General features: G+C 42.4%; 1 protein-coding gene across 1 annotated transcript in view; it reads right to left on the reverse strand.

Moving 5' to 3' along the window:
- Positions 1–19,198, reverse strand: part of SORL1 (sortilin related receptor 1) — a 208,387-nt gene that overhangs the window by 82,886 nt on the left and 106,303 nt on the right. Inside the window, exons 16-18 of the mRNA XM_036745727.1 lie at positions 12,800–12,885; positions 6,321–6,493; positions 5,072–5,203 (exon numbers count right to left, since the gene is read on the reverse strand). Coding sequence (XP_036601622.1) covers positions 5,072–5,203; positions 6,321–6,493; positions 12,800–12,885 — 391 coding nt within the window. The remainder of the gene's footprint in view (positions 1–5,071; positions 5,204–6,320; positions 6,494–12,799; positions 12,886–19,198) is intronic.

The following is a 19,198-nucleotide window of genomic DNA, read 5'->3' on the forward strand; positions in this document are numbered from 1 at the left end:
GCTCTGACTCCATGGCCCAAAATTACACAAACTTTTTGGGGGCCATAGGACATCTACCCTCCCTCTCTATGTGTGGTCTTTTCCCCATTAGAATGCAAATCACTAGAGGACTTTCTTCTTGATTGCTTTTTTGATTCCCAGCACTTTGCCTGGCACACAGTTAAGTGCTTAACTGCAGACTTGAGCTTCCAGTGGCCTAAGACAGGGCTGTCTAACCTTAGGTTTTTATAGAAACAACAGACAATATATTTTGATTTGCCATTTTAGTGAGAGCTCTGCGGTGGCTCGGCTTCATTTACTAAAGCATTTATGTAAATTTCTATGCTTGTAGGTGGGCAGCATAAATTGCACTTTGGGCTGCATGTGGCCTGCAGGCCACATTTTGGACAGCCCTGGCCTAAGACATCAATATCTTTTTCTACGAGAATTTCTGTCTCACTTTCCCCATATACTAATATTTTTTAAACACAAATGCAGGACTTTTTGTTTATCCACATTAAACCTAATCTTGGTTTTGGTCCATTGTTTTAGCTATCAAGAACTTTTTGGATCCTTAATCAATTTTCCAAAGTGTCAGATCTCCCCTCCAACCTTTGTGTCATTTGCAAATGTGATATGTACATTAGAATATCCCTCCACCGTGCCTTCCAATGGCCTCCATTTTGGAGATAGGGCCAGGATAGCCATTCTTCATCCAAATCGTTGATAAAAATGTCAAACAGAATAGGGCCAAGAACAGATAACCGGGATACTCTGTTAGAAAAATTACTGCAAGATGACATCAAATATGCTTTAGATCTCATCATTTAATCTACCCAGCTGTGATACCATCTAGCCCCTATCTTTCCATCTTGTTCACAAGGACATCACGGAACACTTTTGAAATACTTGTCTGAAATCTGGGTAAATCACATGTATGGCATTTCACTCTCTGATCTACCAATCTAACAACCTTGTCAAAAAAGGAGATGAGATTTGTCTGGCACAACCTACTCTTGATAAAGTCAGGTTGATTGGTGTGTTCACCACCACTTATAACTCATCCCAATAAAAATATATTCTAGATCTTCTCTAGGAACAAAAGTCAAAAGTCAAGCTCACTAGCCTACAGTTCAATGACTCTACATTCTTTTCTTTAAAGAAAGTCAGTAAAACACCATGATTGCAGATGTATAACCTATATCACAGAGGGAAAAAATTTTGGAACTCAAAATCTTTGAAAAAAATGAATGTTGAAAATTGTCTTTACATGTAATTACAAAAAAAATAAAATACTATTAAATAAAAAAAATCAGTAAAAATAGTTGCTTTTCTCCAGTCCCACAGCAGTATCTCTCCCACACTTCCTATCTTTCAACAGGACAGGAGCTTGGCCCTCATGTTGGCTCATCTTATCAGTATTCTTGTTTGCTGAACTGAATTGAACCAATTAAGACCATGTAGGGCTTCTAGCATCTACAACAAATTTAAGAATATATTGTTTCTTAAGGTTTTGTGTCTTAGATTTATCAGGGTGTCCACTGTTTTTTCTCAGTGATGTCACTGTCCTTTCTTTCACACCCCTCCATGCTGATCTGCTTTGGGTTAGGAAGCCAGATAACCAGGTGTGTTAGAAGTGAATATTAATTAAAAGTAAATGGGCTATGAACAAGGACCTGAGGGGCTCTCCTTTGAGTTAAGTTTCTGGGTTTTACTGCTTTATTTTGTGAATTCAATTTTGGCTAGACTTCTGTGATAGATTCTTGGTTCTTAATGGTTCTGAATTGGTGATGGGATCAGATAGCTGAATTCTTGATACATGAGGTATCACTGTATAGTCACTTTTCAACTGTATTTATTAAAACTGTCTACTGTGTACATTTTCTACAGGATTTCTTTTTCTGATCTATCTTCTCTAGGTATCTGGCACTGTCCTAGGCTGCTACTGCATAAAGGCAAATTAACTAGTATGTGGTTAAAGGCATGACAAGAGCTCAAATTATTATTAGATATTTTCAATTCATTAAGGTCCTCCTAAATGCAAAGCACTGGGCTAGGTGCTAGGAAGATACAAAGGTACATCATAATACAGTTCCTGTCCTCTGTGTTTTCGTTTGTCTGAGACCAGATGTGTGATTTTGCTGATACCAGGAGCTAAATTTCTGAGTGCAGAAACACTATTTACTGTTATAGGTACACACTTGCCCTGCAAATTATAGTTTTGGGGAGTTGCTGGGAGCACTGAGGGCTTCTCCTCGGTCATTTTCTTCATCTTTCATCTTTTCTTTATCTTTCCTTCTGCTGCCTTTGACATTGTCAATCACCCTCTTCTCTCTAGGTTTTCATGACACCACTCTCTCCTAGTTCTCCTTCTGCTGGTCTGACCAACTCTTCTGAATGGCCTTTGCAGGATCATCGATGGTGCCACACCTATTAACCATGAGTATCCTACAAGGTTGTGTCCAGAGTCTCTTCTCTTCTCTCAATATACTAATTCACTTGGTGATTTCATCAGCTCCCATGGATTCAACCAGCATCAATATGAAGATGATTCTCAGATTTGTTTGTCCAGTCCTAACCTCTCTCCTGACTTCCAGTCTTGCATCTCTAACTGCCTATTAAACATCATGAACTAGAAAGAAGTGGGAAGGGGAGGGAATAGGCATCATTAAGCACCTATTATGTGCCGCCTTATAAAAATTATCTCATTTGATCCTCTTAACGGCCCTTTGAAGTAGGTGCTTTTATTATTCCATTTTACAGTTAAGGAAACTGAGGCAGATAGAGGTTGAATGACTTTTCCAGGATCACACAGATAGGAAGTGTCTGAGGAGGTACTTGAACTCAGGTCTACCTGATTCCAGGTTTAATACTCTATCCACTGAGCCATCTGGCTGCCTCTAAGACTAGATAGCTTAGAGACATCTTAAGCTCAGTATGGCCAAAACTAAACTCATTATCTTTCCCCCCAAAGTCTCCGTTCTTCCTAATTTCTGAATTACAAGGTCAGGGGACTTTGTACCACTATCCTCCCCCTCACCCAGGCCTGAAACCTTGGTATCATCTTCAACTCCCCAAATTCAATCACTTACCAAGCCCTCTCACTTCTGTCTTCATAAGCTCTTCCCTCTCCTCTGGCACTGCCACTATGTTGGAGCAGACCCTCATTACCTCAGGCCAGGACTACTGCAATAGCTGTTGGTGGGTCTGCCTGCCTCAAGTCTCCCCCCACTCCACTCCAGTTCACCTTCTACTCACCTGTCACGCCATGTCCCCATTTCATGAATTTTCAGTAGCTCCCTACTGCCCGAGGTATCAAATATAAAATCCTCTCTTTGGCTTATGAAGATCTCCATAACCTTGCTCCTTTCCTACCTGTCCAATCTCTTTATACCTTGTTCCCCACCATGTCCTCTTCAATCCAGTGACACTGGCCTCCAGGCTATTCCTTGAACGTGACCATCATCTCCTAACTCTTAAGTGTTTTCAGTGGCTTGCCCCCATGCCTGAATCTCTCTCATCTCTGTCCCTGGTTTTCCCGGCTTCCATAGAGTCTCAGATAAAGTCTTACCTTCTTCAAGAAGCCTTTCCCAAGAATGCCTTTTCCCTTTGATTATTCCCAGTTTATCATGCTTATCACTTGTTTGTACACAACTGTTTGCATGCTGGCTCCCCCATAAGGCTGACCTCATTGAAAGGAGGAACTGTTTTTTGCCTTTCTTTGTATTGGCAAGGTTTATTACAGTGCCCGGCACACAGCAGGCGCTTAATAAATGCTAGCCAACTGACTAGAGTAGCCCAGCTGTATGTGTCAGCGGCAGGAGTTGACTCCTGACCCTTTCTGCTGCAAGGCCTGCTTTCTATCCACTATACTTTGCCCATTCTTCTCTCTTTATTTCGTCAAACACAGCACGCCCCTCCCTTTTCTTATGATGTTTCCTAAGTCTAGAATCTCCTTCCCCCTCTTCCTTTCCTCTGTCTAATTCCTACTTACGGGTAGGTCGGCCATGTTTGATTCCCCTTCTTCCTGCGGTTCTGAGTCTCCTGGAAGTTCACCATAATAACCCAACTCAACTGCCCTCGAACCCTGGCCCTTCACCACCTGGGGCCTTATCACCCTGGTGTCATCTCTTCACCATTTCGGCCCCCTTCTCTCGCTGGTGAGATTCTTCCAGGACCTCAGCCCCTCCATTCTGGCGTCAAGGCCAAAGCAGCCTTGCGTCATTCCCCCACCAGTTATGTTTCTTTTCCTCTGGATATCACCCCCATCCCCCCAATATGGGAACACTCTCCTCCCCCTCACCACTGCTTTTCAGCTCCCCTAGATAGAGTCTTTCCTCTTTAGAATGTAAGCCCCTTGAGGGCAGGGACTGTCTTTCTTTTTGCTTATGTTTGCATCTCTAGCACTTCCCATAAAGCCTAGCATGGAGTAAGCGCTTAGATGCTGTCACCTGCCTGGTTAATGCGATGCACATGTCCCTTCCTCCGTGAAGCCTTCTCTCACTTCCCAGAACCACCACCGCCAATTCAGTAACTAGACTTTGCACCCCTGGACCTCACAGAGCACTTTCTACCTCTCTAATGCAACTACCACATGTTCCTGTGTATTACAATTATCTGCACTTGCATCTTATTCCCCAATTAGACTGCATTTTGTAAGATCAGGGACCCATACTTTTCTAAACAAAACATCTAGGCAGTTAGGAAACCCAGTGGGTACAGCATTGGGCTTGGAATGAGGAAGGTGAGAGTTCGAATCCTGCCTCAGACGCTTACATGTGATTCTGGGCAAGTCAGCCTCTGTTTGCCTCAGTTTCCTCATGTGTAAAATAGGGATCACAGTATCACCCATCTGACAGGGCACTGTGAGGATCAAATGAGACAGTATTTGTGAAGCCCTTCGCAAACCTGAAAGTGCTATATGAACTATCATCTCCCCCCACAGCCCGGCCCAGATAGATGCTCTCTTCATGACGGCTCTCTGTAGAACTGAATGCTCAGACTCCAATCCCACGCTCTCCCCATGCTCTGTATCATGCATAGTCCAAAGGAGACCCTTTCCGATACTAAATAAAAACAGGAGCAAACATACCTCGATTTTTTTCAGCCCAGCATCTACCCAGTAAAGCAGCTGGCTAAGAGGTTCAAAGGCCAAAGCTTCCACTGTTTCCAGACCTGAATTGATGATCACCTCTTGCCCAGAGCTTCCATTCAAACAGAGACGCTAAAGAGGGGAAAAAACAAAGTTTCAGACGTTTATGTCCCAAGAAGATTAGCAATCCTATATAAGCGGATTACCTGGTTAACTGAAGTTTAACCCCTTTAAGTGACACTTTACCCCAATTTATCTTAACAATTCTGATAGAAATCAAAATAAAAAATATGCTGAATACTTCCCTGCCTTCTTAAACAGAGTAAAATACAAGAAAGAAATGAGCTTCTTTCTGATGACTCAAGCACAAACACCACCTAATGAGTTTTAGAGGGATCATAATCAATTTTGGGGCAGGGAAAAACCCACACTGATGAAGCCACCACTCTCTGAAGGACTGGAGGCTCCAAGTCACCACCTCGAGCATCATTTAGAGTCTGGAGATCATTCAGTGATTCCCTTCAGATTCTTATGAAGCAAGCAGAGCTGCCAACTTGTTACTCTAGTCTGTGCTATTAAAAGTTCTTGGGCTTGCTTTTTTTTTTTTTTAACTTTTCTGTTTCCTTCTTCATTGTGACCTTACCACTTCTTGCTCTTATTTATACACTTCTTTCTAGGTATAGCTTTCTGATGTTACTACCAATATGCCTTGTGCTGGGGAACCAGATAACTGAACATATTAGAACTGCATCTCAAGTAAGAATAAATAGGTTCTGAGTGAAGAGGCTAGCATTACTTATACATGTATGAACTTTGGTATATCAACATTTATTTAGACAGTTCAGAGACCTTTTTGTTTGTTTCCTTTCTACAGTTTGGGCTGTGGCCCAACAGTTGATGGAGGGGAAGCACGGAAGGGAAGGGGGTAACAGGGCGTAGGTAAGTGTACTCCCCACCTTAGGCCCCCACAGTAACTAAGTACGGCCCCCACCTAAATGGAGGGAAGTATATGAGGAACTTCACCACAGAGAAGGCTACAAGACAGATTCTGACCCTGGTATATTAATACGGGGGGATGATGCTACATCATGTAATGGCCCCAAGTAGGCTACTCCTCCCAAACCCTGGAAACCCCCGACCATTTCTCAGGATGTCACTGAACAAGGCTCATCAGATACGGAAGTTAAAACTTAAGCTGACCTTTAGTAGCCAAGCACAAGCTCTCCACTCAGGTGTACAATCAGCTCACCTGGATGACGTCCAAGGCCAAGTCAGACCAGTACAAGCAGTTGTGTTCATAGTCAAAGTCCAAAGCCACAGCTGCCCGAAGCCCCGTGACAGGCAACTGCTCGATGGCCCCGGAAGACAGGTCATAGCGGTAGATAGATTTCCTCATGGCGTACAGGATGAACTCATTCTCCTCTGTGCAAAGAGACAAACATACAGGGACATCTCAGTCCACTTGGCTGGGGATGGGAAGGGAGGAGATGGAGAAGAGCATGTCAGAATTTTGTTTGAACCAACAATGGCTCCCCTTTATATGTCACTTTAAGATCTGCACATCTTCTTACTTCTTATTCATTTGTTCCTCACAACCACCCTAGGAGGTAGGTGCTCCTTTTCCCTCATTTAAAAGGTGAGGAAATTAAAGCTCAGAGAGAGAGAGAGAGTGATTTGCCCAAGATCAACAAAAACTAAGTATCTGAGGAGGGGATCCAAATCCAGGTCCTCCTGACTCCAAGTCCAGGCCATGCCCCACAAAGAATCACAGAATATTAGAACTGGAAGTGACCACACACATCAACCTGGTCCAACTCCTGTGTTTTACAGGTGAAGAAGAGGAATCCCCAAGGTCAGGTGGCTTGTCCAAGGTCACACAGCCCGTGAGCAGGTGGCTGCAGAAATGGTGCTTGAACTCTGACCCCGCCCTGTTAGTGCCACGTATGCCTTTCCCCATGTCATAACCTTGAAATCCTTTGTGTCAGTCTCACCAACAAAGCCACTTCCTCTCATGAAGTCTTCCATGGCCTCTGCTGAATGACAGGCATTCTGCACTGACCTGGACTGGAGTCAGGGAGGCTGGGATCACAGTCTTAGCTCTGCTCCCCCCACCCCAAGTCCAGAACCACAATAAAGTCATTTTACTCAATGGACTTCAGGTTATATACTCACATCAACAAAATAAGGAGAATGGAGAAGATGGTCTACAGTGAATTAGAAAGAACACTAGACCTAATGTAAGTCAGGAGGCTGGGGTCTGAGGCCCAGTATCACTGCTGTCTTAGGAAAAGTCACTTCAACCCTTTTGGCCTCAAGTATTCTCATCTGGAAGATGGGAATAACATCGCAGTACCTGCCCGACCTGCCTCATGGCAGGTATCAAGTGAGTGAACAAAGAGGCATTTATTGAAGCACCTACTATGTGTCAGGCATCATGCAAGATTCTGAGAATAAAGAGACAAAAGAAATAGGACCTTCCTTCAAGCAGCTTACACTCTCTGGGAAGCCCTTTTTCATAAAGACAGGCAGCTGGTGGCACAGTAGATAGAACACTAGGCCTGCAATCAGGAAGTCCTGAGTTCAAATCTGACCTCAGATAATTACTAGGTATGTGAGCCTGGACAAGCCACTTAACTCTGTTTGCCTCAATTTCCTCAACTGATAATAACCGCATGTACCTCACAAGGCTGTTGTGAGGATCAAATGGGTTAATATTTGTCAAGCTCTAGCACAGTACTTGACATGTAGCAGGGGCTATGTAAATGGGTATTCCCCTAAAAAACAAACTGTAAAATGCTAAATGGATGTGGACTTTCAGTACTAATAGTAATAGTGAAAGGTCCCTTCCAGCTTTAACGTTCTATTCATCTCCATCAGTCAAGGAGGTGCACTCTCTCTCCCCACCCTCATCACACTGCTCTTTGTGCCTCCTTCCTCTGTTCCTGGATGTCCAGGAACTTTATTTACATATATAAATATACACACACACATACATATACACCCATGTAAGTATGCAAATATATGCAAACACATATATAAAATAAATTTCCTGGACCCCTGTTTAAGAATCTCTGAAATTTTACACATACACACATGCATGTATGTATGTATGTATGTATGTATGTATACATATATGTGTGTGCATTATGTATATGTGTGCACACACGTGTTATATATGTGTTTATGTATCTGTGTATGTATGTGTCTGTATATGTGTATATTCATATAAACATTCTATTTGTGTGTATATTTTTATATATACCCATGCATACATGTATACGTACATACGTATAAATATTTCTATCTAAATATTAGTATTTCAATATAATTGGTTTCCTTTGTAGTCCTATGAATTTTATTTTAGGTATCATTTAATAACATTATTCTGAGAAAGGGTCCATGGTCTGGCAAAGAGCCCCATGACACCACAAGAGTTAAGAACCCCTTCACTAGACAGACACACAGAAAGGCAGACAACTGAGAAACCTAAGCCCCTGCATCTGTGCTGCTTCACCTAATAAACAGACCAAAGCAAGAAAGGACCTCAGAGACCCCCTAGTGCAAAGGTTCTTCACCTTCTTTTGTGTCAAGGACTCCTATGACAGTCTAGTAAAACCTTTGAACCCCTAAAGATAATATTTTTAAGTGCATAAAATAAGATACATAGGATTGCCAAGGAAACCAATTCTACTGAAATACTGCTATCAAATTATGAAAAAAAAACACAAATTAATGGATTGCCTGAAATCTATCTTCCTAGGGCTCCAGGTTTAGAACCCCTGATCTTGCCCAATCCCCTTGTTTTTATGATGAGGAAACTGGAGTCTAAGTAGGGTAAGAGACTTGTCTAAGGTCATACAGGTAGTATCAGGGATGGCATCTGAATCCAGGTCTAGTGACTGAAGAGGTCTTTCTACTTTGCCATGATGACAGCTTATACCTCTTTTTTCTCCTTTTACACTGGGATGCTCCGCCCTTGCAGAATGATGGTGGCTAGTCACAATATCCCAGCATTGCTAGCACTGATTTCTCTACTGAAAATTTTGACACGAGTAGAAAGGCCAATGCACTGCCCACATCAAGAGAGCTCCTGCTTGTTCCTATTTTGACTCTGCGAGCTAACTGTACAGCCAACACCCCCTACCCGTGTTAACATGAACTCTCTGTCCCCTTTGGCCAATACTGATAAAATGAGACCTGGATTCTCAACTTGTGAGTCTCCTACAATTGAGTAAGTCCTAACATGGAAGGGAATAACCTGAAAAAAATTCAGATTCTTCTCACATACTGTAGAAAAGTTTTGCATACATTTGCAAAGTGATAGTTTTGACAATCAACTGCTTCATGAGGCCATGATCAAATATGGATCCTCTTGCTGCAGTATGGACAGTTCAGACAAGAGCAAATCCTATATGAAAAGCCAAATGTCATGTACCCTAGGGAGATCAGAAGAAAAGGACTCATGTACAAAATATTTATAGCAGCAATTTTTGCTGTTAATAAAAACAATGGTATGCTCTCTTATTAGAGAATGACTAAACAAATGATGGTATAGTATATGAATACCACTATGCCAAAAGAAATGGTGAAATGGACAGTTTCAGAGAAAACTGAGATGACTTGTGTGAACCAATGCAGAAAGAAGTAAGCAGAACCAGGAGAACAATTTATACAACGACAGCAACACTGAAAAAAAAAACAACTTTGGAAAACTTAAGAACTCTGATCGATGCAATGATAAACCACAATCCCACAGGACCACAGTGAAGCAGGACACCCACGTCCTGCCAGAAAAGTAATGGACTTAAATGCAAAATGAGGCATACAGTTTTGGACATGGCCAATGTGGGAATTTGTTCTGCCTGACTATGAATCATTATGACACTATGATAAGAGTTTTCTTTTTTGCTGTTGCTGTTCAATTGGTAAGAGAAAAGAAAATGGGAGGGAGAAAATAAATGCTTGTTAAAATTATTTTTTTAAACAACCAAATGTGTCAAGATGGTAGACCTAGCACTGGAAACAATCTAGGCTTCAGTTCGTTTTTTTTCCTCCTTATTTAAAAAGGTCTTAAATCCTCACACCATACTATCACAGCTCAACCTTTCTGATTTTCAAACAGATCTTCCTGTTGCAAGTCTCAGTCTCTCCTAAAGAGGGAACAGAACACTAGATGGTCTATCAAGAAGGCAAAGGAAATTAAAAACTACAGCTGCCCTAATAGTCAGGGGCTAGCTTCCCACTGAAGTTAGATTCAAAATTTACAGGATGAATTCATTCTCCTCAGTGAGATTCCATTTTCTTACCACATCAAAAAATACAAACTTCATTCTGCTGATTTCCTTCTAATAATCTAATGCCTCCAAATTGCCTAAGCCCAGGACTGTTTGCCTTGGTGGTGAAGAACAGAGTGGATTTCCAGGTACTGTGAGAAAGTACAAAATGGAGCAGAACAGTAATGCCCGGCTCTTGGCCCTACAAAACCACACATTCATGTCTATCACACACATTTCCTCTGGTAGTAATCGTAAGGAGAGATCAAATATTTGCAATCCTATCAAGACACCTAACTTGTCTCATCTTTGCAAAAGGGTAGGTGTTTTCCACCAACTCCATTTCAATGTTACAACTTTGTCTGCCAGACTAAGAATTCTTTTACATAAAGGAAACTGGCCATTCTACTTCTTGTCCTATCTTCTATGCAAATGTTCTTAACTTGGGGTCCATGAACATGTTTGTAATTTTTTTAAGTAAAAAAAACTATATTTCAATAGAATGGGTTTCCATTATTAATCCTACGTATATTATGCACTGAAAAATGTTATTCTGAGAAGGGTCCACAGACAACACTAGAAAGTCAAAGGCATCCATAACATACAAAAATGTTAAGAACTCTCGGCTCCTACTGAACAGAGAAAAGGGTCTCTGCCCTTCAAACTGTTTTGAGTGAACTGGGTTCTTTTTCTCCAGAAGAATTACTTTCAGATATATTTTCTGCTAAAACATATATTCTAGCTCCTTAAGCAAAATCATTAAACCCTACTAACCAAAGCTGTCATTAATAACAGTTCTTATGGAAGAGGCAAGGGGGAGAGGGTAAGGCGAACGTGTATCATCTGCTCATTTTTGGGAGTATCCCGAAAATGTATTCTTTATAAATCTCCAGTGCAACCGCATGTTAATTATGCTGCTAATGATGGAAGATGAAATTAAAGTACCAGGGAGCTTCACATGAACATCATCCATGTAAGCCGGCAGCCAGCAAGCCAATGACATGCCGTCACTACCCTCTACACAAGGTTAGGCTGCTTTCATGGTTCATTTGGTCCCTGTCACTGTTCCATGACACAGCATCATTCCCTAATGGAAGCAGGCACAAATCATTCACCTTCACCCAGGGCTCTAAGAAATCAAAGAAAGGTTACAAATGAACGAGACTGGGAAGCTGAGACAAGAAACAAACAAAGGCAGAAGATTAGCATCTTTTTAAAGTTACCATAACTTCAGGTCTATGCTGCACATGCCTCAATAAAGAGTTTCCCGAAATCAACCTGGAAAAAGCTTTAGGGCACACCTCCCCTTTGTAATATGCTGCCTTTCCACAGTTTTTTGCAATTAACATGCATGGTTTAGATCTAAAACTGAAGGAATGCTACCAATCTCTGCCATCTGGCTTACTGATCCAATGCCTATGCCAAGTGGCCTCAGGCCTAAGGAAGCCACACCACAGACTGAGAGTTGGAAGGGTCCTCAGAAACCCGCTCATCCATCTCCTCCATCTTACAGTCAGTCAGCAAGCATTTGTCAAATACTATGTGCTGGGCACTGTGCTAAGCCCTGGGGATACCAACACAGAGGCAGCTGGGTGGCACAACAGACAGAATGGTGGAGTCAGGAAAATCCTAGGTCAGACACTTATTAGCTAGGGGACCCGAGAGGAAGCTAGGGTAAGTCACAAGACCTCTGCCAGCCTCTATTTCCTCATCTGTAAAAGGGGGGTGATCATAATAGGCTTGTTGTGAAGATCGAAAAAGGTAGCATGTAAAGATAAACATGCTTTGCAAACCTCAAAGCATCATATAAATGCTGGCTGCTGCTGCTACTGCCACCACTACTACTACTGTTATTACTATCACCACTGTCATGACCACCACCACTACCGGTACTCTTATCATTACTAACACTACTACCATTAGTACTACTATCACTACCACCAGCACCACCACTACCACTATTAAGAAATTCACAGCTGTTAGCAGCACCTGGCTCTCTGTAACCAGATTAAGGTGTAATGGGGAATGCTGAACAAAATAAATAAAAATGCAATACAATGTTGTTGTAGTTGTCCAGTTGGGCTTAGCTGGACCACACTATCCATGGAGTTTTCTTAGCCATTTCCTTCTCCAATAGATTAAGGTAAACAGAGGTTAAGTGACTTGCCCAAGGTCACACAGTTAATCAGTGTCCGAGGAAAGATTTGAACTCTGATCTTCCAGACTCCAGGCCCAGCACTTTATCCACTGAGCCATCTAGCTACCTCTGCAATATAGATAATGTTCATTTGTGGTTTTCTAAGTCCCTTTGTGGCCTGCATCAATCAGTTCCATTTCAGTTTGAGGCCACTGTCCTACTGTTAGCTAGGCCTTCACACCTGTACTTGCATGATGCAAGGACAAGGAAGAAATCATAGCTGAGGAGGAAGGCAGTGTGAAATGAAGTCTCTCTTACCAGCCAGAGGACAGGGAACTAATTCTCCCTCCAAGCGGGCTTCAACATCTCCACCACTACAAGTGTCTCCAGAAATCTTGCGGTATCTAGTTGCATGGCAAAAGGAAAATGAAGAAAAAAGGCAAGTCAATAAATAATACCACCAAAACAATCATTCCTAAAGGCATGAGGACACCATTATCCTTCTTCCAAATAGATTCCAAGCAATTCATTTCTGCATAAAACTAGCAGAAAGATTTCCTCTACATTCTGACTCAAGTCCACAGGCAGATCGAATAGGCTTGAACAGTATTCCTGGAGGCTGTCTTTTGGCTCGTTGCCTGACAGTGCCAAGTGGGAAATCATCACTTGGACCAAATCCTATAAAGATTATCCAGTCAGTTGGAAGAGATCTCTTAAGTCATCTAGTCCAAGCCACACCCGCAGGGTTTGGTGAGGGGAGGTGCACCAGCTCCCAAGGCAGCCCATTCAACTAGGGAATGGTTCTGAGTGTTCAGAAGCTTTTCTCCATAACCAGCCTAAGTTTATCCACCTATAGCTTCCTCCCATTGCTCCCAGTTCTTCCCTGGTGGGGCCAAGCAGAATGAGTCAAAATGACAGCTATCACGTCCCCCTGTGGGTTCTCTTTTCTCCAGGCTAAATATCTCCTGCTTTTCCACTGCTCTTCATCGGGCATGTACTCGAAGCCCCTCACCATTCTCATCACCTAAGAACAAGACGGCACCTGCAGCTTCAGAGGGCTGGATTCAGGCTCACCTGGAGCACTGGTATTCTGAACAGGTACAATGAGAGCATTCCTAAAAACCCTGGAAAATCAGGGCTTTGCAGAACTTAGACTCAGAGTTGCCACCCTGGTCCCCTCAACATGGTAACACAGAGTTACAAAAGTAAAGGGACCTTTGGTGCCTTCTAATGCAACCTCCCAGGCTTTGAGTGAGTGCCACCTCTAACATCCCCAACAGATGGCCATTTAGCCTCTACTTTAATAAATCCAGCTGAGGGGCTTCTATTCTGGAGGCAACCCTTTCCACTAAGGCAGCTTTCATTTCTCTGTCCTGTATGATATTCAAATGGTGGTCCTTATAAACTTTCGCCTATCGGCCCCAACAGTTTTGCTTCCTGATGCCACACAGAACAAGTCCACCACATCTTTCTAGGGAGATTCAGAAATTTAATCTAACACAATTCAAAAAATAGTTCTTATATGCCTGCTAAAGTTCCACACACCATGCTACACAGTCAAAATACAGATATTAAGGGAGACATAGGCCTTGCCCTCAAGGAACTTATAATCTAATAGTAAGGATAGGACATGATCTCCAATCGGGAAAAGCTAGAAAATAATGAAGTGCTAAGATGATGGCTAATCAAGCTATTATAGCAAATCTGAAGATGCCTGATTATTTCTAGCTAGAGGGAAATCAAAAAGGTTTTGTGGAGGAGGTGGCATATAAGCTAGGCCTTGACGGAAAGAAGGGATTTGAATGGGGTGGGGATGGGAAGGAGTTCATACCAGGGTTCTGAGAAGGTTCGTGCAAAGAGATTCTAGTCTCTCTAGAGGTAGGACAAGAAGGTACTAAAGGTCGATCTGAATTCTAAATTCTGTGACTCTATGATGCCAAGTTTAGGTGAGTGAGGGTGGCAACTCTTAAATCTAAGCCCTGATCTCCCAATATTCTTATAGCACGTGTTCAAAAGGCAGGTGTTCAGGTGAGCCTAAAGGAAAGACAAAAATAGAGTTTGGTGAATAGTATAGTTTGCTTGGAATAGATTTGTTGTCATTGTTCCATTGCATCTGACTTCATGACCCCATCTGGGGTTTTCTAGGCAAAGATACTGCCATTTCCTTCTCCAGTTCATTTTATAGATGAAGGTTAAGTGACTTGCCCAGGGTCACACAGCTACCAAGAGTCAGAGGCTGGATTTGAACTCAAGAAGATAAGTTTTACTGACTTCAAGCCTGGCATTCTATCCACTGCACCCTCTAGCTGCCCTAGAACATAGGCAATAGGAATATGAGCTAAGAAGAGGGGTGTGCTGTAGCCAGCTTGTACCAACTCACAAAAGCCAATGCTAAATTTTCGGTGAGAGGATTTGTACCTTGTAAATCAGCAAATGCTACAAATCAAGGCTTGATTTATTATTTTGTTGACTGCCTAAATTTAATAGAAAGATAGAGAAAATGTTAAAAATGGAGATTAAGGGGCAGCTAGGTGGCACAGTGAGTAGAGCACCGGCCCTGGAGTCAGGAGGACCTGAGTTCAAATCCGGCTTTAGACACTTGACACACTTACTAGCTGTGTGACCTCAGGCAAATCACTTAACCCCAATTGCCCTGCCAAAAAGCAAAAAAAAAAAAAAAAAAAAAGAAAAGGAGATTAAATCTAAAAGTGTGTCATGAGTACATTTTTCCCACCAGGCATCCAGTTGTTAAAAATTTACCAGCACATCTCTGACTAAGAGTCAGGCTACTGAAAGCCATGAATGCCAAGATAAGAAGTTTAATCATTATGTCCGTTTAGTTTAGTTAATAAGGCAATGAGGAGGCTAAGTTTTTTATACTTTAGCCCAGTTCTGCCAATCCAGCTCTGCAACAGAAAAAAAACAAAGACTAAGCTTGCTAAGGAGGGGATGTGGTACTGCCCCTTGTGCTGCTGAAGGAGGCAACATGTCGGTAACCAATACAAATGGATCCAGATTTTTTTATGCTACCACATCCCAACAAAGACCAAGCTCTTCCTAAGAACACAACCCAGTGGCGGAGAAAGGGGATAAGTGGAGAAGCCTGGTAGAAGGACAAAAATCGTATTCCTTCCCTTTCATTCTCTTAGTTGGCTCAGTGGATAGAGTGCTAGGCCTGGAGTCAGGAAGACCTGAGTTCAAATCTAACCTCAGATACTTACTAGCTGTGTGACCCTGGGCAAGTCACTTAACTTCTACCTGTTTCAGTTTTCTCATCTGTAAAATGAACATAATAGCTCCTACTTCCAGGGTAGCTGTGAGGCTAAAATGAGATAATCTTCATAAAGTACTGAGCAAAACTTAAAGTGCTATTTCATAATGGAGAATGTAGCCAGCCAGACCATTAAGACACATAGGCGATGTGACTGTAAGAGCCTAAGTCCTTAACTCCAAGGGGTCTGTGGACAGATTTGGGTGTGGGGTGGGGTGGGGGAGAATCTGTGACCTTGGATGAAAAAAATACATTTTTATTTTCACTAACCTCTATCTGAAAGTTACCATTTCCTTCAATTATTTAAAGAACCTTGATTCTGAGAAGTCTATAGATTTCACCTGACTGCCAAAGAGATTCATGACAGAAAAAAGGTTAAGAACCCCTGATATAGACAAAAAAAAACATACATTCTACAAGGCTCCCCAAAGGGATATTATCTCTTTAACTTTACATTTCTAAGAAAAACATTACTCAGAACAACTAGAAATTCAGCCAGATGACTGTAAGGGGCCCATCTTTATTTGTCCCCGAGCAGAGAACTAATGGGAAAGGATCTAGGAAAGACCACTAATTTGGCTGCTTTCAAAGAGGAGCAAATAGAAAAAGAACCAGGCAGAGAATGAATTCAGAAATGGGGCTTTTCAGGTTCTGTGGCTGCCTGTGCTCTCTTGGGCTGGCTGCTGCTTCTGTCTAGGACTCAGATTTTCTATCTGTTCTGTGAGAATACTGTTTATCTCCCATAATCCACAGGGTCATTATAAAAGCATATAACATAAAAGATAAGAACACACTTCAAAAACAAAAGAGCTCTAAAGATGGAAAGGATTATTAGTGATAGTATTATAATTAAAGATAACAATACCGTTACCGCTCTTTGGAGGACAATTCATAATGTAGAGAGCACACTAGTCTCTAGGCAAAAAGGAGGTATGTTCTGCAGCCCAGGAAGGGGGAATGGAAGCTCGGGACCAAAGATGAAAGGAGAGAGCCTTAAATGATGATTTAAGCCTTCAAGATCTAGAGGAACCAACAAGGAGGGAATTTTATTCTGGATTTCATTCTTGCTAATAGGAAAAATCTGGGTGCTGGGATGGAAATGACAGAGGGAATAGTGGAGAATAAGCATTTATCAAGTGCCTACTATATGCCAGGAAGTGTGCTAAGCACTTTCATAGCTAATAAACATAGTAATAATAATGATAATAAAACACTATGTGCCAGGCATTGTGCTAAGAGCTTCACAATTATTATCTCATTCGATTCTTACAACAATCCTGGGAGGGAGGTACTATTATATTCATTTTATAGTTGAGGAAATTGAGACAGACGGGGTCAAGGGACTTGGTCACACAGCCAGTAAGTGTCCGCAACTGGATTTGAACTCATGTCTTCCTGACTCCAGGTCAGAGGTTCTACCCACTGCACCACCTAGTTGCCTCTGATGGGACCCTACGGGCAAACAAACTTCATAGAACAAATCCCCTTAATAATAATAAAAATAAATAATTAAAAAGAAAAAAGGAAAGAAAATCCAAACTGTGAAGTTTGGATTCAATCAAAGAGCTGCACTTGAGGACCTAGAGGGCCTCATGTGGCCTCAAGGCTACAGGTTCCCCACCCCTGACAGCGTCCAGCAGAGGGCAAGTAAAATAACAAACAGGCATAAGTCTGTGCCATATGAGAATCATTTGAAAAAACTAGGAATATCTAAGCAAGAAGAGAAAGCTTAGGGGGAAGGGAGGAGGAAGGAAGAAAGAGAAGATAATAACATCGTGGTAGGATAATGGGCTATATCCTCAGGCACCGAAAAGAAATGGCAGATGTGATTACTGAGCCAGTGGGATACCTGAAGGATGGTGGAGAACAGGAGAAGCATTACTGCTTCTAGTGTGGGAGGGCAATTGTTCCAATGGGAGAGAAAAAGGCAAAAAAGAATGGGGTCTGCAAACCACAAACCAGACAGTTTGACTGATTCCCAGCAGAATTCTAGAGCACAGTATTAAAGAGCTGGTTAGCAAGCACCTAAGAAGGAAAGCTCTAACTATCCGAAGCCAGCCTGACTTCCTCAAGAACAGGTCCGGTCAGATTGACCTTATATCCTTCTTGGAAAGCATTTACTAAGCTAGAATGCTACCTATCTAGTTTACCTAGATCTTAACAAAACATTTGAGAAAGCCTCTCATGCGATTCTGGTAGGAGCGGTGGTGCCGTGGACACACTGACAGCATGATGGACGGATCTGGAACCAGTCAAGTGACTGGATTCCAAAGCACCCAGTGGAGCGTCCCAGGGATCGAGGCGTGGCCCTAGGCTGTCTTTGTCCATGACCCGGATAAAGGCATAAACAGCACGCTCATTAAGTTTTCAGATGGTACAAAGTTGGAAGGAGAGTCAGGATGAGAGCCAGGAGCCAAGAAGACAGGCTGAAGCATTGGGATGAATCCACTAAGGGTAAATGTGGAATCTTCCAGCTGGATTCCAAGACCTGACTTCCCCAGGAGAAGATGGGGGGAGCAAGGCTAGACAGTAGTATGACCAAAAAAGACTCAGGGGCTGACTCACAAGTATGATAACAGCAAAACCAAGAAAGCCACAAATGGATTCTTGAGCCGCCTTAAGAGAAGCAGAGCCTCTGGGAATAAGGAAGCAACAGTCCTGGAGGACTATGCCCTGGCCAGGCCACATCTAAAGTACCATAGCCAGATTCTGGCACCATTCTTCAAGGACATCAGTATTTTAGAGAGTGTCCAGCAGAGGGCAACAGTGAAGAAACTAGGAATATCTAGCTGAGAAAACTTTGGGGGTGGGGGAAGAGAAGATAATAACATTATAATAGTTAGCATTTATGCAGTACTTTAAGGTTTGCAATGCATTTTACAAATATTAACTCTTTTGTCATCACAATAACTCTGGGAGATGGATGTTATCATCATCCCCATTTTACAGATAACTGAGACAGGCATTAGTTAAGTGACTTGCCCAGGGTCACACAGCTAGTTTCTAAGGCTTTGGTTTGGTTTGACTTGAACTCATATTGTCCTTACTCCAGATCCAAAGCTCTAGCCACTGTACCACCTAGCTATCTTTTAAGAATCTGAAGGACTGAGGAGGGATTAGCCTAGTTCTATTTGACTCCAGAGGGCAGAACCAGGGCCAATGGATAGAGGCTAAAAAGAAACAACTACAGGTTTGATATGGGGGAGGGGGGGAACTTTCTAACAATGAGAACTACCCAAAGGCAGAATGGACTGCCTCGAAAGGTAGCAAGTTCCCCCTTGTTGGAAGCCTTCAGATAAAGGCTGGATGACAAGTGGATAGGATGCTGCCATGTTGATTCTTCAGGTATGGGATGAACTAAGCGGCTGCTGACATCATTTCCAACCCTAATATCCTGGGGACGGGCCAGGGGACCCTCAAACACAGGTCTATCTATGATAACAGAA

Source organism: Trichosurus vulpecula, chromosome 2 (genome assembly GCF_011100635.1).
Source record: "Trichosurus vulpecula isolate mTriVul1 chromosome 2, mTriVul1.pri, whole genome shotgun sequence".
Taxonomy (NCBI): Eukaryota; Metazoa; Chordata; class Mammalia; order Diprotodontia; family Phalangeridae; genus Trichosurus; species Trichosurus vulpecula.